Source organism: Oryx dammah, unplaced genomic scaffold (genome assembly GCF_014754425.2).
Source record: "Oryx dammah isolate SB20612 unplaced genomic scaffold, SCBI_Odam_1.1 HiC_scaffold_23, whole genome shotgun sequence".
NCBI lineage: Eukaryota > Metazoa > Chordata > Mammalia > Artiodactyla > Bovidae > Oryx > Oryx dammah.
In genome coordinates this window covers 55,514,336-55,539,786 of record NW_024070207.1, presented here as the reverse complement: position 1 = coordinate 55,539,786, position 25,451 = coordinate 55,514,336, and the positions used below count along the sequence as shown (strand labels likewise).

Here is a 25,451-nt window from a genome sequence, read left to right as displayed (position 1 = left end):
ACAAGAATGTTGAATTCTCCAACTACGATGATAGTGTATTTATCTATTTCTCTTTGTGATTCTCTCATTTTTTGTCCTACATAGTTTAACATTGTCTTGTTAGGCACATATGCATTAAGGATTGTTATATCTTCTTGAGGCATTGACCACTTTGTCTTCATGAAATGGCCTTTTTATACCTGATAACTATTTTTTTTCACTTTGATGTCTTCTCTGTTTGCAATTCATGTACTACCTATACTTTCTTTTGGTTAGTGTCAGCATGGTATGTTTTTCTTCATCCATTTACTTTTATAAAATTATTTATTTGGCTATGTCAGGTCTTAGTTTTGTGATATGGGCTCCAGCGTGTGTGGGCTCAGTGATTGTGGCATGTGGGCTTAGTTGCTCCATGGTATGTGAAATCTTCCTGGACCAGGAATCCGACCTTTGTGCCCTACATTGCAAAATGAAGTGAAGTGAAGTGAAAGTCGCTCAGTCGTGTCTGACTGTTTGTGACCCCATGGACTATACAGTCCATGGAATTCTCCAGTCCAGAATACTGGAATGGGTAGCCTTTCACTTCTCCAGGGGATCTTCCCAACCCAGGGATTGAACCCAGGTCTTCTGCATTGCAGGAGGATTCTTTTCCAGCTGAGCCACAAGGGAAGCACAAGAATACTAGATTGCAAGGTGAATTCTAAACCACTGGACCACCAGGAATTCCCCTACTTTTAATCCATATAGGTCTTCATATTTAAAGTGGGTACTGGAAGACAACATAGTAATAAATCTCTTTTTTTGATCCACTCTGATAATCTCTTTTAATTGGTGCATTTAGACCATTGATATTCAAAGTGATTACTGATATAATTGGGTTAATAGCTACCACACTTGCTGTTGTTCTCTATTTGGTGCCCTTGTTCTTTGTTCCTATTTTTGTCTTTTGCTTTTTTTCTGCCTCTTGTGGTTTTTATTCAGCATTTTATATAATTCCATTTTTATTCCAAAATTGATAGCATATCAATTATTCTTTATTTTTTTGTTATTTGTTGACTTATAGTGTGCAATATATTTTTTTCTTTATTATTATTATTTTTTTTACTTGGCTAATCCATGTCTACTTTCACATATTCTGTTTCTCACTTATTCCCTCTCTGATGTTTTCCTTACTCTCTGTAGATTTGAGTTCCTAACTCATATTACTTTCCTTCTCTCTAAAGAACTTCTTTCAAAATTTCATGCAAAGCAGAGCTACTGGAAACAAATTCCCTCAATTTTTGCTTTTCTGATAAAATCTCTATTTCTTCTTCATATTTGAAAGGTAATTTTGCAGGATACAGAATTCTAGGTTTTTTTTTTTCTTTTCCTCTGAATAGCTTAAATATTTCACATTACTCTTTTCTTGCTTATGTGGTTTCTGAGGAGAGGTCAGATGTAATTCTTCTATTTGCTCCTCCATAGGTAGGTGTTTTATCCCCCTCTGACTTCTTTCAAGATTGTTTTACTCATTTTTGATTTTCTATGGTTTTAAAATGATATTCCTAAGTGTAGGATTTTTGTTTTTGTTTTTAACATTTGTCTTACTTGATTTTCTCTGAACTTCCTGGATCTGTGGTCTATTTTCAGTCATTAATTTAGGGAAATGCTCACTCCTTATTATTTCAAATATTTCTTCTCTCATTTTCTCCCTCTTTTTCCTTTTGGTATTATCACTACACTTATGTTACACCTTTTGTAGTTTTACCACAGTCCTTGGATATTATGTTCTTTATTTCCCTAGTTTTCATCCTCTTTGCTTTTCAGAAATGAGGTTTATATTGAGATATCCTTAAGCTCAGAGACTGTTTCCTCAGACACGTTCAGGCTACTAATAAACCTAGCAAATACATTTTCATTTCTGTTAGCGTTTTTGATGACTGAGCATTTATTTCAGGTTCTTTCCTAGGATTCCCATCTCTCTTCTTACATTGCCCATATGATGTCTTGCATACTGTCTACTCTATCCATTAGAGCCATTACATGTTAATCATCCTAACATTCCTGCCAGGTCTGATTATGATGTTTGCTTTTCCCCTTTAAATTGTGTTTTAACCTTTTCATATGCCTTCTAACTTTTTCTTGATAACTGGACACAATTACTGGATAAAAGGAACTGCTGTAAATCGCCTTTAATGTGGTGGTAAGATGCCAGCGGAGGGGAAGTTTTCTGTAGTCCTGTGTTAGGTCTCAGTCTTTTAGTGAGCCTATGTCTCTGAACCGTGAACTTCACAAGTATCAATATTTCTCATTTTCTCTGCCTCCACACCTTGCTTGCCATGGGATGACTATACTGAGCTGGAGTTATTTCTCTACTTCCACACAAAAGGCTACAACTGACTTGAGTTGGGTATTTTCCTTCCCTGTAGTCAGTTACACGTTGATAAAACAATAGTAGGTTAGGCTCTGGTTAACTAGTTTCTTCTGAGGCTAGGACTTTTTGAGAAGTATAGCATGCTTTGTTGTATTTCAAAATGGTTCCTTTGCACCATTGGAAGGAGTGGCAACTTCTAATTTTCTTACATGCAGAACTGGAAATTCAAAGCCTAAAAATTATTTTTGAGAAAGCTATAAAGAGGATGAGAGAGATAAAATGTCATTTGGGGGAGATTCTATGGTTCAAGGATATTTTGTTTTATTTTTTAATTATTAGTTATAAAGAGACAAACATGTTTAACTGCTGGTGACACGGTTTATCCAAAGAATGCAAAGAAATTTAACACTAGAAAATAAGGCAGCAACAGAAAGAACTGAGATGACATGAATTATGGGAGGGAGGAGAGGAAATGGTAGCTCCTCCTGACCCCTTTTTCCAGCACTGATAGTCTTGCTACCTTCATAGGCTTTTGTTTTCAAAGAGCAGGAACTTAGCAGTGGCTTGGGAGAAAGCTATTTGGGCCAATGATTTGTTTATTCTGCCTCCCATTGTACCAGTCTTTTTGCTATCTCTGGAGCTCTGGAGAGTGGGTCTTGACCCACTCATACATGTATGACTTGACAGTAAGATTCCAGATGCTCAAAACAAAGGGATATTGGGCTGACTACCGACAGCTTGAACAAACATACATATCTTTTACTGACTTGGAGCTGGACCCAGGTTGTTGACATGTGATGGGGACAATATCATACCTCTCTTCCCACATGAGTGAGAACTCTTGCTAGCCAGAAGGACTTGGAGGCCTTGGCCTCTCTCCATTTTTGCTCTGGTGAAGGTGTTCTTCAGATCCTCCTGTCTTGCATAAAACCCTTTCTGTAGATCCTCACTACTTAATGGAGCAACAGAGCGGCCTCTCTCTTTTCCGAGTCAAGGGTACTCTAAATGGGGAGAGGGCAGGAATCATGGATTGATACCACTGTGATCACAGAACTTCCAGAGATGCCAGTGGAAGGGCCTCCCCCTCTGGCACATGAGCTACCACCAGTCTCGGTAGGATGTCATAATGTGTCTTAACGAAGTCCTTCAACCGTCAAAATGTGATTTGAAGCTCTTGGGTGGAAAGGCTACATGTTGGCAGTCTTAGTCTTGGAGTGAGTATGGAGTCTCACATAAATAAGACCACAAGGCCATTAGCTGAGGGACCCTACAGGAAGAAGGAATACATTTTGGCCATTGCATTCACCCATGAGGAGTTGCTAGCTCAGATCTAGGTCTACCACTATCTCTGCTCCACAGAGTCCATTTCGACAGTCCTCACTCTTGATAGGACTCTCAGAATAATTCAGAAATTCTGAGATTCCAAAAGAAGTTTACTTGTAGTTTTGTCAGGGATTTCACTGAAGACTGAAGCCACTCACCTTTAGCTCTAGTCTACTTTGTTGAGGACTCAGCTATGGTGGAGTTTACTTGCTCCTCAGTTTTGGTTTTAGCATCCTGGGTGCAGTTAATCTCTCCTTGTAGCTAGCATTGAGTATAAATCCTCAGTGGTGAACCTGGTGACAGCTAGGGGATAAGTTTTGGCTGTTAGCCACCATGACTTCTGGAATTTTGGTAGTGCAACCCATTTGAAACAGCAAAGGGGATGTCTTCCCTGTTCCTGAGGAAAAGGACTGAGAGGAATGTCTGCCTACCTGAAGCTCCTTCTGGACACTCTGCCTACACCCACATACTATGAAGGTCTTACTTCAGCCAGTGGCAACTACCTCAGATGACAGGTGATTGGCCCAGAGTAGCTGGAAGGACAAATTGGAGTCCTATCCATAGAGAAGGTGCAGCTTCCTCCAGAGGCCAAAGAACCCTCCTTTAACAATGGCAGGAACTCTCACTGATGAATGGCAGCATTTTGGAATTTTAACGTATGTTGCTGTCTCCTGTGTCAAGGTTAAAGATGAGAAGGAAGAAGAGGAAGCAATATCTGTGTGAAGATCAAGGTAAAGTCCCAATGGTTGTTAGTACTACTCAGTGATATATGGTTCACCTCCTTTGGATATATACCAAACTGAACAGCCTGGCTCCTTATAGTTGGGTCAGCATACACATTCTTGCTAATGAATTGTGAGTGTGAGTGCTGTGTGTCCTTTCCAAGTGCAACACTGAATCACTAGTGTGGGGACCAACCCCCTTCCCTTCCCCTTGCTACAAACATTAGAGAGGCACATGTCATTGAAGCCTCTGTCAGCTTGTCCCTCAGTGGCTGTGATAAGCAGAAACTACTCTGATGACCTGCAATGGACACACAGTATGAGAAAGAAATGTCAGTGGGATTTTGGGATTGTTACCACAGCGGCATCCACCTAACCTCTCCAAATTATTGATTTTCCTATAATAAATTGGGATTATATGACCAGCCATTATCTGGTGGTGTTATGGAGTAGAATGTTTTCTACTCATTGGAAAAGAACGTGATATTAAAGGGAAACTCTCTAAGAAACTGATTTGTAACTGAAATTGAGAGAGCTAAAGTCAAGGATGCAGGACAGCATTCTATTGCACCAAGTCTTAGCCTGGCTGTTTAAAGAATTTATGTTCAAACTGTGGCTCTTGCTCACCGTACAGTTCCTGAATTGGACAAAAACTTGTTTGAGTCCCATGAGGAATAGGCCCTTATCCCCCATAACTTGTTTTCTAATCCTCACTTTCTTTTTTTCCCATTTTCCCTATTATTTTTAAACATATCAGTATAAAAAATGTGCTTATGTTTGTTAAAAAATAAAATAATCTTGCCTCAGTTCTGTATACCTTACTAATTCCCTTGAGAGTCTGATGAAGAAGAGAGATTGGGAGAGACCTGGATGGGAGAAGTGGCATCGTGGCAGCACCAAGGGGCCCCTGGGAGACCCTTCCAGGGCTCAGAGGAAGCTGAGCCATCATGGGAGCCTGGAAAGAGACCTTTCTGAAAGCCTGGAGAGGTTGTGGCAAGGATCTTTCACCCTGAGAGTTAGGGAAGATGTAAGTGAGGAGGGAGACCACATCCCCCTTCTCTTACCCCATGTCCCTTAAAGTAGTGGTATAGTTAGTGGGCAGCAAGTGATAATAGGACCATTCAAGGACCACAACTCTACTGGGGCCATAGGTCACTTTCAGAACCTGAGTTGTTGGCAAGAAATTAGCCAGCAGAGAAGAACTCGGAAGCTAAGGGCAAGCCCCAGACATATTGTGAAAGCTACCCTTCCACCCCCAACTGCATTTTCTCTTTCTATGTGTACCTATGACAACACCAGCTCCCAGCCCCTTGGGCAGATCACACCTGTTAGGTGTGAATGCACAGCTGTCCTATTCTGCATTGGGTCACAAAGGATCACAGAGGAGAGAGATTAGGTTACTGTTCCTATTGCAACTCCGAGGTTTTCATCAAAAGGTGTTTGGTAGTGGCCACACTGACAAATGTGGGCCATAGTGATGAGCTTCAGCAGAATTGGCAGGATGTTTTCACGTGACTATGCAGACTTTTCAAAACCTGACCACACCCTTCTTCCCACCCTGACAGGGCAGGGCTTTCTTGCTTTTTTATTCTGCACATCTACATTGGCAAAGGAGATGGTTTTTTTTTGTTGTTGTTGTTGTTGTTGTTTTTTAAGTGTTCTTTATAAAACCCCCCTGCAATAGAAATGTGTTCACATTGTATTTGACACCACAATGACTTGCCATGTTTTTAAATTTTTGTTTTAAATGATTAGAATGAGTTGTGCAAGAGCATAAACAAATTTCAACTGTGACATCACTATTTTCCCTCCTCTTGAAAACCGTGGATTCAGATGTCCTGGGGGATGAGGAGGTGGATATGCAAAGCTGTGGGGAGGCAAAGGTGATGAATGGAAGGCAGAGGTTTCCTGGACCCAGACGGAGGTCCCTCCCAACATAACAAACAGGAAACACAATGACTCATAAGCATATTTGCAATTATATATATTTATTTCCTCCTTTTGGCTATTTACAAACTTTTATTTCAGTATATTTTCAGAAACATGAAATTTTATGTTTCTTCATATTTTCCTTTTTAAAAGTGAGGACTGGTCAAGGTTTCTTTCATGCAAAAGTGTGCGTTATGAGGACGAAGAGGGAACCAGGTCATCTTGAGTGATCTCTGCTGCTTTGGGCCCTTTTTCCAGTCAGACCATCCAGGACACATGGCTCGTGGTCCTCTTCCTTTCTTGGTTTTCACTGCGTGGGCTTGGTACCACTCCTGAAGACCTGCATGTATGTGGCTTTGCCGTATTTCGTCTGCTTCCAGAATGGCACTACTTTGGCTGCCCTCTGAAGAATTCAGTTCTGCTGATGACTGCTGATGCCGGGGACGCAACCCGGCAAGATAGTGGATGCAAAGTCTTACGCATGTTGAGTCAATAGAGGTGACCCTGACCAACTGGGGGTATTTCATAATTAAAGTACATCAGGGAGACACTGTAACACCCTCCCCCCTCCCTACCCTGAAAACCCAACATTGATAACAGAGATTTCATATTGATCACAGGACATGATACAACAAACACAAACACACTGCACTTTCAGTGGGACAAGTCACAATTTCCTTTAGTGCTCATCACCACAGCAGGGTACCATGCAGGTGGATAGCTTAGTAAATGTATTCATTATTTAATAGCTCAAAGGGTTAGCTCTTTTATGTACAGAATAAGGAAACCCCGTTAGGAATGGCCACAGTCTCAGCAAAACTCAGCTCTAAATATGCAAAGACTTCACAGCCTTGCTATTAACAAGATGACATGGATTGTAAGAATACATTTGACAAGCTCCAGTAAGATAACAGAGATCGATTGTTATCTCTGAAAAGGTGTTCCACAGTGGCAGATGGAATGGGAAAGAACTTGGTGGGAATCATGTCACATATCCCCACAACAAACTGACACCTTAAAGGCACAGGAGTCTCCTTCCCGTGGTAGTGATGGAGAAGGGGTTTTAAGGGGAAAGTTAAAGGGAAGAGAAAGTGAAGGGAAGTAGAGTCAAGTCAGGGCTGCTCCATCCCAGACTAAGCTAGACCCTTCCCTCTGCCCAAGCTCCAAATTCTCTATCGCCACAACACTCTGTGATTGGCTAGGGTGAGAAAGCCTCCGTGGGCTGAGCCCCAGGAGCACCCTGCCAGATGCCCTGACTTCCAGAGTTACTTGGTGTGAGGTGAGGAATTGGGAGGGGATGTAGGCAGCCAGCTGGAGGCAGCGAAGGGTGGGGCTCAATTACAATGCTGAGGATAGAACATGGACAGAAGGAGACAAGGGGAGATCTGGCAATGCACAGGCTAAAACAACCAAGTCGATGGCAAACTCAAACGTTCAAGTTTCTGGAGAGACGTCATTGCCAAACCTCCGCTTCACCTGGACACATACTCTCACACTGTGAGTCACAGTAGTTCAACTGCTCTCATTGCAGCACACTAGGGCCAAGTATTCTTTCTTAAAGTATAATAAGATCTAAGATCTATAAAGTACATGGATCTATGGAGATATTTACAACTGGGCTCTCTGCCCTTGCTCTGAAGTCTTCCTGAGCATTTCTGCAGATACGTCTTAAATCCTTCTCTTTTTTTGTCCTCACTGATCTAATCTATCTGTATGATCTCCCATCCCAAATGAACTGCTCGCCTCCTGCAGGGCTCAAAGGCACTCCTGGGTACTGGAAACCCAAGTCGAAATCAATCAACCAATGTTTAAGCCCCAGAAAGCAAGCCTTTCAAATAGCCATGGTGGGAGCTTCTGATGTGAGGTCACCGCTCATCCCCCTACCTCTCTGTGAGGGGTGTCCAAAAAGAAAAAGGCTATCTTAAACATTCCGGCAGCATCTTTCTTGTTTTTAGCTGTCTCACAAGATGTGTGTGTGTGTGTGTGTGTGTGTGTGTGTGTGTGTGTGTGTCTGTATGCAGATATGAGGGTAAACGTGTGATGCTGCATGTGAACATACATGTGTGTGGTTGTGTTTGTGCATTATCTGTGTATATATGTACAGACTGCTGAGCACTTCCTACCTCAAGGCACTAAATGATCACTTCCTGAGACTACATTCACATTTTCTGCTTCTTCCATCCAGGAGACAGAAGTGGATGGGAACCAGGAGACCCTGCTCCCTGGGACAAGGGAATTGGAAAGAAACATTCAGTTAAGTAGCCTGGTCAGATACACCACTCCACCCCCACCCCTGATGTGGGAAAAGACCAAGAGAATTCTGGTGGTTCTAGAAGGGCCAGCTACAGGGAATATATATGCTTTCAGGTGTATTTCCTTTCACACCCATTTCAGATAAATAAACATAGCTTATAAATACACATACATAAGTCATAAGTTTACATACTCTTTCAAAGGGGTGCATACACATTTGCATCTACATGTTATATATACAATCTTACACATACCAATATAGACTTACACTGATGTACATAGAACTATACAGCTTCTCAAGTGATTGTATGTGCATGCAGAACTAAACTGATGCAGACACACACCCAGGTATACACAGAAACACAAATATAGGAACACGGTTAACATGTAAGTGGCTGAGGGGCTGCAGGAGAGGCTGCCTACATAGGAAGGAGGGACATCAGCTGAATGTTTCACCAGTCTTACTCCCCCACCTCCTGCATCAATGAAGTGGAGCTGCTTGGCAAGTTGGCCTGCAGCCTACTGCCTTCTTCCCTTAGGAGCCCCCTGGGTAGGCAGTGCCCATGTTCAGTGTGCTCAATTCACACCTATTGGCTGGTCACTGGCTTCTTTCTGCAGCTCCAGGTGCTGTAGAACGAGGTCTGATGCCCGGCATGTAAGCAGAACCTGACGGAACACACCGTTTTGTAAAAGAGAGGGGCAAGAGGGGAGAGCCTCAGCTGACAGAGTTAAGAGGACAAGAAGAAGGAAGAGCAAGTGGGATGACTCCACCCCTCATTGGATGCATGCCCTCAAGCATGGTACATAAATTCCATTTTTCCCGCTCAGAACACTGGAGACAATGTGCTTTGCCTTCCCTGACTGACAGGACTCTTGTGAGGGTTCAGCAATGTGATGTGTGGGTGAGCTTGTTGACACTTACTATGCACTAGACAAACAGAAAGAATTATTATCTAGACTCACAACAGTTGTTCATCTGCTATTCTAGATTAGATGGTGAACTTTCCTAACCCTAGTCTTCATTCACCAAGTTCTTGCACTGTGTCTAGTGATGATCAACTCAGCATCTGACCAGACAGATGTACTAAGGCCCTATCAACAAGCATTTTGAAGCAGAAACATACACAAGAGAAGTTTCAATCCCTCCAAAGATGCTGGCTCAATCTGAGTGATCTCCAAACCAGCATCATCATGCTCTGCAAGCTCCTGCTGGAAGCATGCTCTCTCACTTATCCTGATATCTCACTCAGCACCCCTACCCACCCACCCTGCACCAGAACACTACACTCAAAATGCAACAGAAAAAATAGTGGGGAAAAGGCACTTTCAGAATTCCCAAGTTCCCTAGAGCCACCTCCCGCACTTGCAAGAGATGGCTAGCCCTTCTACAACCCAATTTGGCTTTCTCTTATGAAACCCTAAGCAGAGGGTGAGCAAGGACCATAATCACTAGGAAGGGGGGCGGGAAACAGAAGAAAAAACTAATGAAAAAGAAAATTCAACACATCAGTGGGATAGAAAAGTCCCCAGAAATGTTTTTGTACACAGGGTTTGGATCCTTCCTGTCCTCCAATTTGGCTCCTCTCTGCCCTGTAAACATTTCCAGGTGGCCTTTCTGTCTTAATTAGGTGTTAGAAGTCATTGACAATGTGATAGTCTTCAGAAGGAAAGGAAATTCAGTATGTTCTTTACCTCGAACTCTTCCTCAATCCCTTCCCTTCTGGCCAGAATACATCCTTTTCAACTACTCCCCACGTCATGTTTATTAAGAAAAAGGTGGAATGGACTCAAGTGCCCAATAACTATAAAGTAAAATGAAGACAGAAAAGAAGGCAAAATGGAACAAAAAGGAACTACGAAAGGAGCACAGCACAGTGTCCCTGCCACTTGGGGACACTAGGGAACTAATAGATATGATACACCCAGTACACAATGTTGAACACCACGAAGGCAAGAGGGAAGAGGAGCCGGGAGCATCGGTCAACCTTAGGGATGTAGTCAGGGTGAAAGAGATCGGAGGAGAACCCTTTACTGAAGGAGCAGCCAGGGCTTGGGGGGGAACTATCATCAGACTCTGAGTTGCTCTCCTTGTCTCCATCAAAGTCCATAAAATCATCACTATGGAGGCTTCGGGTACTGTCAACTTTACGCTTGAGTTGCTCCTCAAGGTCAAGGTAGCCGCTCTCAACTCTGACATCATCGGGTAAGCTATGGATATCACGAAGGGTGTTACAGATCTCCTGAAGCTCATAGGTTGCTTCTTGCACACGCCTCTGGCCATGGACAAGCAGACGCTTCTTGCTGGGGCCATTGTCTTCACTCTCATCGGAGTCAGAGCTCTCTTCAGGGTCTTCTTCTGGGTCATGGGTCTCAGCACAGCCATGGGCCTCAGCACGGTTGCAGATTTTGGTGGGAACAACACTGTTATCAACATCAATACCATTAACTCGATTGCCGTCATCATGCACCACCTGCTCTGAGGTGGACGGGAGATCACTCAGACTTCCTGTGGTGGCCAGCGAGGCCCCATCAGAGAGAGAGGACAGTGAACTGAGGCTTTCTGAGGAGGCCAGTGGTGCTTCCTTTGTGAGGGAGGCCAAAGAGCCAAGACTTTCTGGGCTTGCTAGGCCGGCCCACCATGGGCTGGAGGGGGGAGAGTCAGTTTCATCTTCTAGGTGAACCTGGTCATTGAATGCTGTATGAACAACCACTGTTGGGGAGGGAGGAGAGGAAGGACTTTCCTCGTCAGCACGATTGATGGGCTCGTCCACTGGGTAAACTGCCTCTTCTTCCCGGCGTCTCTTGTGCACATGGTGCTGAGGAACAGGACCAAGAGGCTGTTAGCATATACAAGGCTGTTAGCATCCAGGACTTATGCTGCCCACTCTGGAGTGCTGTGTAGTGGGCAGAGGCAAGACCTTCTCAGGCAGGTGGGGGTGGGCTCCCTGTGAAGCAGGGACACTAACACACTGCCACTCAGCATGGCTTTGGAGTCAGAAGAGCAAAGGAAGGAGAGGTAGGTCAGCCTCTCTGGTGTCTCTTCCTTGCAGCTTCCCTGTGTTCCCCTTTCCTTCTGGCTCCATGGCCTACCCTTTGAAGCATGCTGAGTAGACCAGATCTGAAGCCCAAAGGTCTGGGGAAGTCTATCTCTGCCACTTGTTAGCCTTGTGACCTTGGAAAATGACTCAACCTATAAAGGAGTGATGATAAATTGTTCTACTTCTGTCTTATCTGGTGTGTGTGTGTGTGTGTGTGTATGTTGTGTGAAGATGAAAGGAGCTAAGAAATTCAAAAGGTTCAAGTGCTAATCTTAGGTTTAAGAGGTGCTCAAGGAAAGTGGATTGTCATTCAAAAAGCCAAACCTGCTCTGCCTCTTGGTAGCGGTAGCGCTCCATGACTCTTAGGGCTCTTCTGAGTTGCCTCTGAGAATGCCGGGATCCTCTTCGGTTGTAGAAAAGGTAGTTGATGTAGACATACTCTACCAAGGACAAGAACACGAAGAAGAAGCATACGACCATATAGATGTCGATGGCCTTGATACAGGAAAATTGGGGGAATTTATCCCGCAGATGTGAGTTGATGGAGTTCAGGATAAGCATTGAAGTCAAACCTATAAACAACACAGCACACAGTTAGTCCCCTCAGGAGGCTGAAGTTCTTGCACAAGCCATCAGCCCCACATCCCACTGGAAGGGAGCAAAGGCCATCTCTGAGGTCAAGAGGGCCCTTAGCAAAAGGTCTTTAGCTTTCCTGGCTTAGGACCTTGGCTCAAGTGCCCTTTTAGCTTCTTCACCCCCATCTTTAGGCCCAACCTGTAGTTCAACAGTTCAGTGACTATTGTTCTTAGGGTCAAGTCAAGAATCTCCAGCCATGGTTTATAGTGAGTCACACATCTAGCCCCATTTTACCCTATGATGCTCCTTCCCTTTTTTGCCTCCTAGTATATAGGCTTTCTTGTGATCCATCCCTCAGAAGGTTTGGTGAGCACTAAAATATTGCACAAATATAAAGGTTTAGCGTACTGTGTGCTCCTAAAGAAGAAGGCTAAAAAGTCTGCCCCAAAGATGGTGAAGGAGAAAGCAGACCAGAGTGTGGGATAGACAGGCATTCTGAAGAGTGGGACCAAATATATTTGGGAGCTTAGGCCCCTCCTTGGTACTGCTCAGAAGTCTTCGATACTCCCCGTTGTTTAGACATGAAGTTCCAACTGCTTAAAGTGGAATTTGAAGTTATTCCCAAGTCAGCTTTCTTCCTGATACTCTCCCCACTTCCCCAGTTTGTGCCCCGGGTGAAAGTGTGAAAGTTGCTCAGTCATGCCCGACTCTTTGCAACTCCATGGATTATACAGTCTGTGGTATTTTCCAGACCAGAATACTGGAGTGGGTAGCCTTTCCCTTCTCCAGGGGATCTTCCCAACCCAGGGATCAAACCCAGGTCTTCCACATTGCAGGCAGATTCTTCACCAGCTGAGCCACAAAGGAAGCCCAAGAATACTGGAGTGGGTAGTCTATCCCTTCTCCAGAGGATCTTCCCGACCTAGGAATCAAACTGGGGTCTCCTGTATTGCAGGAAGATTCTTTACCAACTGAGCTACCAGGGAAGCCCTTAGTACCCTGCAATTTACCCTTTATCTGTAAACAAGCTACTTCTTCTTTCAGGGAATAATGAGACTAATGTCTCTGCCTCCTGGAAGTCTTCAAAACCCAGGTTGAGCAGTACTTTCCTACTGCAGTTATAACCAAGAAGACCCAGGTCATTTCTTCTTCTGGATTCTGACTGTGTGTCTCTCAGCCTTTTATTAGACATTTGTCAAGGGCAGTTCATCTAGAAGGCCTCTGCTGCTTCACAGGCATTTTGATAGGCTTCTTAATCAGTGTTTATTGTATTCCATTTCTAATGTAAATTTGTGACTTATCCATTCATTTATGTATCTAGCAAAGAGAAATTCTGATAGTTTGGACCCAACATATCAAGATACCAACTTAGATGTCTTTTTGCATCTGTCTCCAATGTTGGTCTCTCTGCTGGTGGTGGGCTGGGCACCTGTACAAATGCCTGTTAGTCAGGCCCCATCTTGTTCCCTTGCCTGTGCAGTCACACACTGCTCCTTACTCTCAACTGTTTTTCTGAGCAAGATGAGCCAAGTTCTTCCCTGAGATGGGGACAGGACTTACCGACTGTCACCCTGGCTGCAGAAGATTCATAGTTCATCCAAAATGATATCCAAGAAACAACAGTGGTGAGGACGCTGGGCCAATAGATCTGCACAAGGTAACTGGTGACTTCCCTTTTGACTAGGAACCTCAGGATCAGGCGCACATAGGAACCTGGCCAGGGGACAGACTGATATTAGGGTGGCAGGGCTGAGGGGATTTTCAGGGTGAAAATGGTTACAGGATGGTTGAGGGGAAACCAATGGCCACTTCAGCCTCTACTATCCCAGCCTGGGAAGTCTGCAGACCTGACCCCTTTTGCTGCCTTAAGGCCAGTGACAACGGCACATATTAGTAGGCCCATGTGGCTCAGCAAGTCTGCTATCTCTTCCTTCCTTCCTCAGTTGCTCCAGGTCAACTGAAGTTGAAATGGGAGACAGAGGAGATATTTCAAAGGTGCCACAGAGGGAGCAGCTGGCCCTGAAAGGAGGCCTGTGGAGTGTCAAACCCAGCTAAGTGCTGCTGCACTTATTTCCTCACTGGCAGAAGGTAAGCCTCTGGGACTTCCTGAAGGGGGCTTTGCAAGGTGTCCAGAATAAGAAGAGAATAGGAAAGAAGGCAGAAGAGATTCTAGAGGTCAAAGGCAGAGGTCACCAGGAGTTCCCTAGCATAACAAAAGAGACAAGAGACAAGAGAGAAGGAGGGGGTCAGACCCACCTGTGTAGAAAAACACCTCTTTGGTACTGATCGTCTTTCCCAGGAAGCTGAACTGAGGGATGTGAAGCTTCTCCGTCCCCTGGACGGCATTCCCACTGCCTTCCCAGTAGAGCAGGATGTCGTCTACTGTGTAGCCATCTACAGGGGTGAAGCGAGCAGAGTCAAAGGAAGCAGACACAGGTGGCTTTCATACCAGAGGAGTTTGTGAAAACCAAAGGATAGGTGGACCCTGCAGTTTGCAGTTTTGTGGGTTTGACCCTGGGGCAGCGGGACACATGAAAAGAGAACTTTCAGTCTGGAGTTTCTTATCCAGGAAGAAAAGCAGAGTAGACAGATGTGCCGTGAGCTTATGCACAAATTCCCCAGAGCACGGCACATTCCCATATGGGCCTATTTCCATCCTGAAGGCCACCTTCTCCCAGATGCCATATATATGTATACACACCCCTGTCTGTCTGTCCATCTGTCTCTCTATCTATCTACCTAGGAGAGAAAAGGTGGGGAGGGAGTCGGGGACATATGCAGTCCCTCTCACTGTCAAGTGCACCTTTGCTTTCCTCATGGCCCCGCACCCAGGAAGGGAAGAAGGGGCCATGGGAGACAAACGTACAGCTCTCCACCTCCAGCTTGCAGGTCTGCTTGTCCAGAGGGAATTTTTCCAGATTCATGGAACAAGCTGCTGTGGTGGTGAGCCTGCAAAGGAAAAGCAAAAGGAAGAAGAAAGTGAGGCCAGCCCAGGCAAGTAACCGTTCCTGAGAAAACTGCAGGGGTGGAGTGGGGAGAGGTAACCCAAGGACTGGCCCACACTGCCTACATTAAAGCTGGGTACTCCTCTTCCTTTCTTGTTTCCTTCTTTCTCTTCCCCTCCCTTCCTTCCCTCCAGAGGAAAGATGAGTTACAGTAAAGATGAGTTGTGTAAGGAGGAGATAGGAAATCTGTATGTAACAAAGAAACCAAAAAGTGGTATAGGACTAATAGAGATGGGAACAGATGTATGGCATGTCTGAAAACCTTGGGGTGTCAAAATGGGAAGGACCCTGGAGGAAACTGAATGCAGAGTCGGAAAGGGGACTTTCTTGCTGAAGAAGCAGCAAGCCTGTTAGGAGGAAACCACGACACTGAAGCAGCTGAAGTGCTAGACCTGACGTATGTGGTGTGCACACACTGATGTGAGCAGCGACCCAGACACACCTTTGGCTATGAGAACTGCCCCTGCAGCACATCCATCTCTGTGCATCTGCTTATGAGTGTCCTAAGGCTCAGCAAATGCCAGTGAGTGTAAATGGGCAGGAGGGATTAATATCTCTGAGGTTAGCTATGGAATGAGGCTTCAGTTGCCATGTGGGAAGTCCTATAGAAGAATCTGAGGAGGGATCTTGGAAGACCTGGGGCCATGGGAGAAAGGACCAGTTGGGAATAGGATTTACAAAAGCTTTCTGCAGCCCCAGCTGGGAGCCTCTGGACTCCTCTTTGTCCTGCTCTTCCCAGCTGCCACGCTTGTTTCTTTCAACTCTTAAAGTGATTTCCATTTTGTACAGTAGGTGGTGTGTGTGTGTATGTGTGTGAAAGAGCTATACCCTAGTAGCTACCTGTTGTAGAAGTTTTCTGAGATAAATTTATCTCTTACACTTGTCTTACAACATGGTTTGTAAGAGATGAGGCTGTGAGGAGGGCTTTGGTGACCATCTATTATGTTACAAATAGACCAGCGGGACATTCCAGTGTGCATACATTCTGTTTGTACAAAGCCATAGGCAGTAGATGCACAACTGCACCCCCCTGGGCCCCCTGGATGCTGCATAATATATGACCAAAGGCAGAGATCAGTCCTGCCAGGGGGATCCCCAGGTCGCTGGGGAACTCACCGGATGCCATACCGCACGGTTCCATCTGGGTGAAGCTGAAACACGCGGTTTTCCACAGTTGCATCATGAACAAAAGCCTCCTTGCTATTTAGAAAGTAGCAGTCAGGGACCCACAACTTCTCAAACAGCCGGTAGTCCAGGGTCAAGTTCAGGTTGGTCTCATGATATGCTAAACGTGGATCTTTCCAGGTCTGATGAAAAAACATCGTAATGGTATAGTCCTGAGGAGAGAAAGTTAAATCCTAGTTGTAAGTGGGGTTGTTCAGCTTTTGGTCCTCTGAGTTTGTGTGTGTGTGTGCATGCAGGTATATGAAATTTATCTTAAATATAGACAAGTAATGAAACATGTAAGAATGTTCAATGTTAGGGATAATAAAATGAGCTCCATATAATTAAAATTCAGGTTAAGAAATACAATGTTCCCAATAACTTTCAAGCTTCAGTGTATCCCCTGCAGATCATATTTCCCACATCTCCCAGCAGTAATGCATTATCTTAACTTTTAATGGTAATAATTTTGCTTTTTACATTTTTTCTCCATGTTTTCCTAAGTTTTATTGCTTATGCTTTTCTAAGACATGTATTGCTTACTTGGACTTACTTAAAAATTTTTTTCTGAAAGAAATCACACTGTGTTCATAGCTTGCTTCTTTCACGCAACATTGTGCCTGTGTGTTTGTTCAGCTTGACGTTGATAGTTAAAATTTGTTCACTTGTATTGCTGGATAATATTGCCTTATATAAATATACTATGTATATTACTATGTGATGACACCATACATACCAAAATCACAATGAAGTAAGAACCATGAAGCCAAAGTTCCAGTTTATATTCCCACTAAGTGCAGATGAGAGTTCCCAGTGCTGCTGCCTTGCCAATATTGGTTTTGTCTGACTTTTGACTTTTTGCTGGTACAGCAGGTATGTAATGGGTTCTCACTGTGGTCTTATTTTGCATTTCACTGATTAATAATAAAGTCAAATATCATTTCATAAGTTTATCTGCTACTTGGATTTCTTCACAAAAGTGAAGTTCCTGTTTGCATTTTTCTGATCATTTTTCCATTGTTTTAAAATATCCTTATTAAGTGACAGGAATTACGTGTATTTTTCAATACCAGTCATTTGTGTTGCAAATATCATAGTCCAATCTGACTTTTCCTTTCAAACTTTTCATACTGGTTTTGTTTCTTTCTTTTACAAAGCTGAAGTGCCAAAAGTTTTGGCTAAAGAGAATATTAATATAGTTGAAGTTACCAGTATTTATTTTTATAATCTGTGTTTTCTGTGTCTTTTTAAAAAAACTCCTTACCTATCTCAAAGACACTAAAACAATATCTTATATTTTAAAAGCTTCATAGATCTTTCACTTTTAGATCTATAATATATCTGGATTTATTTTTCATTTCAGGTGGTTGTAGTTTCTGAAACCTATCATGTTCCTCCATGTGGGCTCTGCTGCAGGTCATAACAGGAGTTCGTTTATGACCCTGCTCCTTGTCTCATGTACCTGGTCCCCTGCCCCAAGGCTGGAGCTGACACACTTACCATAGTCACTTCTGAGATCTGTTCAATACTGGAGACATAGATAGACACTCCCACTGGCACAGGGGAGCCTACAATACAGGAAGACACTATTACATTCAGGGTAGGAAAAAGGGTAAAAAACTGCCTGAGTTTGAACATCATTTTGGCACTTACTAGCTGTGTGACATTGAAAAAGTTACCTAACCTCTCTGAGCCTCAGTTCCCTCAGAATGGGGATAATGATAGTACTTAACTCATAGTTAATTAATGCAAGCCAAGCACTTAGAGAAGGGCCTGGCTCACAGTATGCTGAAAAGAAAGGGTCAGGCCAAAATAAAGAAACAATAAGGTGATGAAGCACTCTTTTTCTAAATGTTTTCTGGATAAAAACTCAAGAACAACGAGACCCAAAACAAGATATATGCTGTGCATGAGCATATTTGTGTGAGTTCATGTGAATGTGTCTATGTGTGAGTGAATGTGTGTCTTTGTGTGAATGAAGAATGAATGTGTGAGCTGTGTGCATGAGTGGATGTGATCATGTTCACAGACATGAGTAAATCTGTGCATGTATTCATGTGCAGGTGAATGTGCCAGTGTGCACTTGAGTATATGTGAGCATGCCTGTGTGTGAGAAAAATGCATGAGTGTATTTCTATACTTGAATATGTTGTGTGTGAATAAATATGTGAACATGTGCATGTATGTAGGAATGTTGTATGGGAGTGAATTATAAGTATATTCCTGTGCAAATGAATGTTTGTGTGTTCATGTATGAGAGAATGTGTGACTGTGAATGTATGTGAGCTTGTTAATGCACAAGGCAATGTGTGAACATGGGTGTGTTTGTGAGCTTGTGTGTGAGTTAACTTGTAGGTGTGTTTGTATACATGTGCATGTTAATGCATGAATATATTCATGTGTGAGTGAATTCATGAATGTTGTTTGTGAGCATGTTTGTGTGTGAGCGAATGTGTGAGCACATTTCTGGGTGAATGAATGTGTGAGCACATGCGTGTATTTGCATATATCATGTGGGAGTGACTATGTAGGTTGTTTGTGTGAGCCTGTTCACTTGTTAATATATTTGTGAGCATGTCCATGTGTGAGTGAATGCATGATCATGTTTGCATGTGAAAAGTTGTGTTTGGGAATGTAAGTGAACTTATGAGTACGTGACTGTATGTGTGAGTGAGCATGCTCATTGTGTGTATATGTGAATACATTTGTGCATATGACTTTGTTCATATGCAAGTGAAAAGTGTGATAAGTGATGATGCTTCTACACTCACACTCATCACACTTATGAGTGTGAGTTTATGTATGCATGTTGATGTGCTTGAGAAAACATTTGAACATGTCCAAGTGAGTATCATTGAATGTGTGTTTGTGACTGTGTTTATGTGTGAGTGAATGTGCAACTATGTTGATGTGCAAGTGAACCCATGAGCATATTCATCTATGTTAGTGTGTCACTATACGCCTATGAGTGAATGTGTGAGCATGTTCATGTGTGAATGTGTTTGTGAGTTGGTAAAAATTTGGACATGTTTGTGTGTGTGAGCACGTGTGAATGTGAGTGTCTTCATATATGTGAATGTTAAACCATGTGTGAATATATGTCTATGTGTGAGTGAATGAGTGATTTTGAGTGTGTTCATGTGAATGAGTACATATGTGAGGGTGTTTGTGTGTATTAATATGTAACTGTGATTGAATCTATGCATGTGTGTGTTTTTGTTTCTTCCTCCTGGCTTTCTTTTTCAGGACTAGGTGTTAGCACTGCCCATTCCAATGCGATAATAAATGTGCAAATATGTCATAACTATGAAGTACTGTAGAAAAAAACATTTTTATTGTTTCCTCATTGACTCAGGACTCCCTCCACCCAGCCCCACAGCTGAACCATTATTCTATGTGTATTATATCACACTGCTGTTATGGAAACAGGCATGAGGCTTCCAATTCAGCCTGCTGGCTTCACTGCAGGCTGACTGCCTAGAAACTAATCTAGAAAGTGCTACTGGGAATCCATGTATGAATGGCATCTGAGAAGTAAATGAGACTCCGTGTGAGGGCATAACCAGCTCCAGCATTCAGGGCTATTGTGAATGATTCCTGGCAAAGTGCTTGTAGTGATAAGGGTTTCTAGAAAGGCAGTTTTTCTTTATTATAGCTTTTCAGGCTCTCTGCATGCCTTTAGAGGAGGATGAAAGCTGTGTTAGGCAGGCAACAAGCCCCAGAAGGGCAGGGCAGCCATCCCCTTGGCTAGCTCACTCTAGCGTCAAACCTGTAATCCTGGACCATTCTGTATCACTCAGGCAATCCCATCCTTTATAGCAGAACCCTGGGGATCTGAACCCTAAAGTGCCAGGTCTCTGCTTTGTCCAAAGGCCCCGAGTTAAAGGGGCAAATGGAAATGTGCAGTCCACATTCCCCTCAGCAAGCCATGAGTCCTGGCCCAGGAGTGCGACCTGAAGGAAGGGGGCCTGAGATCTTTTTTTTTTTTTTTAATTTACCCACATAGAGGGAACACCTTATGTGCTAGCTGTGGTCATAATGAGAGCTTAACTAAGATACCACACCCCTACAAGCATAACAGAGGGGAACAAGAAGCTTCCAGATAAGGTGTCTAAATGCTATCTTTGGGGTGATGGTCTCAGTCTCATATCCCTTTGCTGTCCCTCCTGATGGACTCAAGAAGGCAGAAAAAGTGGGAGGGGGTAACCACTTCTGTCCCTCTTGGAAACTTTGCAACCCCAACTCTACTTCTTCCCTAGCATCCATCAGAGTACCAGAGGAAGAGGAGATAACTGAAGGAGTGATGAAGGTGGTCCATTTATCCTTTGCTCCACACCTATGTCATGCCAAGTGACAGGCTAAGCGAAGCTGTTAGGGACCTGCTTCTGCAGCACTATGGAGTCCCACTTCTCTTGCTCAGAAAGAAGCAGCTTTGTTAACTTTCCCTGGCCCCTCCTATGCCTCCTCTTCATCCTCCTTCTCTTCTCAAGGAAGTAACATCTCCCATTTGAAGCTAACCACAGTTGGGTCACATCTGTGCATGTGTGCCGGTGTGCGAAGACCTGAAACTCTATTTGACTTCAGAATCTGACTCTGTGTACAGTAGGAGTGCTGGGTTACCCCCATCCCTAAACCCCCTGGCCTTGCTCTCCCATGATTGCCCCCTCCCTCCCATAAAAGAGCCCCAGACTTGGAGCCTGTAGTGCCTCCCTCTGTCTAAATGCTAGAAGGTTCTGCTTTGTCCTTGTCCTCCCACCTTCACCTACTCTTTGGCCAAACTGGGGGCCGAGCTGCTATCAGACTCCCCAGGTCTGCATGTCCATGAAGCTTAGTGTAATCCAGGAGGTTAGACATCAGGTGTAAACAAATTCAGGTTAGTTCAAAATATGGCAGTGAGGTGCCTTGAAGATCTGTGGGTCAGGAGCACCTGACAACCCCCAGAGGTTGCCCCTTGCTCTGTTTCCTCTGTTCCCTCCCCCTGGCCCTGTGTGCCTGCAGAGATGGCAACCTGAAGCAGTGGGGAAAATGTGCTTGATGTACTCGAATGGCTGCTGGTCAGCCTTTGCTGAAAAACATGAGAATGACGAATGGAGGAAAAAAAAATGCAACAGCTACACCCTTGACACCTGACATTCGTTGCTTGGTGCAACTGGTTCCGTGGGGTGCTGGCTGTGCCCTAGCACTTGCCTTCTGTCCTGTCCACTCCAACTTCCCAGTCCCTAGTGTACACTCACCTTGGATCCGAGGGCTGCACCGCCTTCTGCCCTCACACTTGAAGGAAGCAAAGCAGCAAAGAGGATACCAGTCAAGTGCCCCACCCCCAAACCTCAGGACGCGGGGAAACCAACAGGTCTTCAAGGTAGCTCCTAGGCAGATCACAGAGCCCTTAGTGGTCTACCACAAAGGCAATTGCTAACAGCTGTGTGCCCTTGAAGGCGGAGGCATTGTGTATTCAGAAGACCTCTATTCATACAAATGTGCTAATGTGAACATTAGCATCCATTAACCCTTTAGAGTGGGTGTCTAGTTCTACCACCTGCAGGAAGGGAAGTGCTTGCTCTGACTTAGCCACCTTGCTTTTTAGCTCTTTCCTGGTTTCCTCTGAGCCAAAATGTGACTAATGTCTGTTTAAGGCACCCCTCCTCTTGTCTCTCCTTGGTCTAGGTTTCCTGGGTGTCGCTCAGCCAGAGAATGCTATTCCTATTCCGTGCGGTCCAGGTAGGTTCCTGTCATTTTGTGCTGTGAGATGGCCCATCTCCCTTTCCAAAGCGGGGGCCAGGGTGGGGTGGGGTAAGGGGCTAGGCAACAACAGGAGAAATTGATGTATTGGTTTCCTGGAGTTTGTTACTTCAGTTTCTTTGTCATTTCTCATCTCTGTGCTTGAGATCTGAGGCCTATAGATTTTACTTAGCACATAAAGCTATCAGAAGTTCCTAACGTAATCAGGTGGGATTCATATGAAGTCCCACGCTGACTGCAGTGTGTGCAATAAACTGAACTTGGTGGGAGCTGAAGGCTTGGGGAGGGTGAGCAGAGGCAGCAGAACCTGGGACCCGGATGTACAAAGTAAACTAGGCAGAGAAGACCATGCCCTTAGTTTTCAACTAGCTGAATGGGGGTAAGGGCCCAGGGTTCAAAGAATGTGTGCACAAGTGGAACGTGTGTCCTCCCCACAGATGGAGCAGAGAACTCCAGCCAGACAAGCACACCTGGGGTGACGAGTGCTTCTGCGGCCCAGGCAATGTGCTTCAGGCTTAGGCCGATGTACGGGAGTGTGGAGGGGGCATAGAAGTGGGAGAAATACCGGCAGAAGAGCCACAGGCCCAGGACTTGGGGCCTGGGAATGCTCTGCTGGGGTCTCTGGAGGGTCAGGAAGGGGGGTCTGCAGAGGTAGAAGGGCCCAGTCCAGAGGAGTGCCCCCGGGCAGCTCACTGGGTGGAGCTGGTTTGCTGTGTCTCAGCTCTAGTACCTGGACGTGTCTTACCTCCAAAATTGGGCCTCAGACGGCCATCATAGTTCGACAGCACCCTGTCCAAAATCTTGTGAACTGTAGCTTCATTTGCACAATTTTTGCTGGAACAGAGAAGTCATTGGTAGGTATTGGTCATCAGTGAATGCTGCATCACTTCTCAGAAAACAAACAGCAAACAGCACCCCTGGCATCAACTCGCCGGGGCCTTCTCTCCGCCCGCACACACGTAGACACGTGCAGTCACTGATGCAGACACGTGCATCATACATGTACACATGTCTCCCCGCTCCCTTTCCTTCCTCCAGTGAGTCAGCCAGAAGCGCAGCAGTGACGCAGACTCTTTTTTCCCCCTCCCCCTCCACAGCCTTAATCCAAAGGGTGGGGCATAAAGACTGGCTTTTTGTTACCAGGCAGAATTGGGGGCTTGGGGGGGAACTGTAGGGGAAGTGGAGAGGAGAGGGTGTGGGCAGGCATGAGCGCTCATAGAAACATATTACCTCAAGCCCCCTAAGGAGCCCCACCTTACCATCGGCCTGGATGCACCTTACCCCCTCAGTACCTCCATGAGCTGAGCCCACCAGCCTGCATCCTCCATCTCCCCCACATTTCCCCTACCTGGGCTGGGGCTGGCAATTTGCTATCACGTCTATGTGAATCTTGTTCTTGCGCACTTCTGTTTTCAAGACTTGGCATGTGACATATGGCACAGAGAGAGCCTTGCTCATGTAGCAGAGATTTATGAGCCTCGTCAATCAAACCATTTCTGATCCTTGGGTTTCAGAGTCATCCTCAAAAACACATGCATTTTTGGAGCAGGCATCTCTTTGGCTAAGCGTGTGTTTCCAGCCTAGACGTGTTTTGGGTGAGCACATGTAAATGGACCCAGAGAGCTGGCCTTTCCAGAAATCTCTGATGCGCCCTTTCAATTCACATAGACCTTCACTGGGGCTTCTTTTCCCCCAAAGGGGGCTTGTGAATGAGAATAGGCCCTGACATCACTATAACTCTTAGTATCTTTCACGCAGTGACTATGGAACGTCAGCCCCTGCAGATCTCGTGTGTGTGTGTGTGTGTGTGTGTGTGTGTGTGTTCACTAGCGCAATCTGGTATCTTGGGTTGAGGACATTGCAGAGCTTTCTGCTGGAACCTTGCCCAACTATCCCCCTCCCCTTTTTCCTCATACATGTTCTTTTCTGGTTTGCCATTTGAAAAATTATTCTCAATTATCTTTTAAAAAATCTCAATTATCTTTAATGAGAAAATTTCAAAGTGTGCACATGAATGGTTTCCAAATTAAAGCAATGCATTTCTGTGTGTTAAGGACCACACGCACTACCCATATGCCAGTGCTCAGGATCTGTGGCCATCACAAACACACATTTTCATGTGATCTCCACGTAAAGGCTGACTGTTTAACATCTCTTCAGATATTTGCAGACCCAAACAAACTTGAAATCAAACACCAAATCTTCAAATGTTTAATTGGAGTCACTACAAAACTGCACCCATCTCAGGCCACACGGTTATATGTTATACAGCCACCGATCGCACTGTCTGGGCTCAGATGAGGCTGAGTCAATAATTTCTGTCTGCGGCATCGGAAAAGGTCCCTCACTGCTCAACACATACGAATACACGCACGCGCCTCAGGGAATAGAGAAAAAAATCCAGACTCAAACAGGTGTCTCCACAGTTTTGTGAATTTCCCATCACCCTGTACTCCCACCCTCAATCCTACAAGTGCCAAAAGGTGTGACTGGGAAAAGCTGACAGGGGCTTTGGTCCCTGGGTATGGATGGCAGATCTTGGGGGGAGGGCATCCTTCCCCACAAGCCCCCGGGGCTGCAGTTAACAGGTGGGCTGAAGCACCAGGGCTCTATCTCAAACCGTCGCCCCTACTCTCAGCCCACCACCCTCCAGGGATCTTGAGGCTGGGCCGGCGCGCCAGGGATCGGCGAGCCCGGGTCCAAGTCTTCCCCAGCCCGCTCCGTCCAAGAGGTCCGAGGCTGCCGCCGGTCCTCTCCTGTCGCCGCCATGCCCCACCTGGCGGCTCCCGCTTACCAGTCGAAGAGGTTCAGGACGACTTCGGGCACGGTGGAGGAGAGCTCTAAGTGGAATTTCGGGGTGGAACTGAGGTCGCTGCCCTCCGCGAGCCAGGTTCTGATGAGCAGCAGAAGCACAGCGGCTCGCAGCATCCCTCGGATGCTCATGGCTGCGCACTCCGGGGCTTTGGAGGGCGCGAGAGGCTGCGGTTCGCCGCCGCCGCCGGGGAATGGGACCGAGCGAGCGAGGACAGTGCGGGGCGAGAGGGAGCTGGGGGGTGGCGAGGAGTCGCCTCTAAGGAGACTGCAGCGAGAGTTTAGGGAGCAGGGGGCGCAGGAGTCGGACTGGAGAACAGAAGCCAGGCTAGTGTCCGACCCGGAGCCTTAGGACGCGCCCGGCGGCTGCAAGGTGCGCTCCGTCTGCGGCCGCTCCAGGCTGTGACTGGGCACCCAGCCCGGCGTCCGCTGGCTCCGCCCACTCCGACGGTCGCGCTGGTCGAACCAATCCAGCAGGTGCCAGAAGCCGCACAAAAAAGGCGCGCGCTCCAGCCTCCGCCCTCAGCCGGCGCACCGCCCGGCCCCCCGCCCCTTCAGG

The 25,451-nt window shown here is 45.4% G+C and overlaps 1 protein-coding gene across 1 annotated transcript; it reads right to left on the bottom strand.

The window, feature by feature from the left end:
- Nucleotides 1-10,463: 10,463 nt before the first annotated feature.
- GABRQ (gamma-aminobutyric acid type A receptor subunit theta) lies at nt 10,464-25,024 on the bottom strand. The gene is made up of 9 exons (XM_040265501.1): nt 24,876-25,024; nt 22,827-22,915; nt 17,843-17,910; nt 16,295-16,515; nt 15,040-15,122; nt 14,430-14,567; nt 13,734-13,886; nt 11,932-12,169; nt 10,464-11,271 (listed from the first exon to the last, which is right to left on the bottom strand). Exons 1-9 carry the CDS (start codon nt 25,022-25,024, stop codon nt 10,464-10,466), a joined length of 1,947 nt encoding a protein of 648 aa, XP_040121435.1.
- Nucleotides 25,025-25,451: the final 427 nt, after the last annotated feature.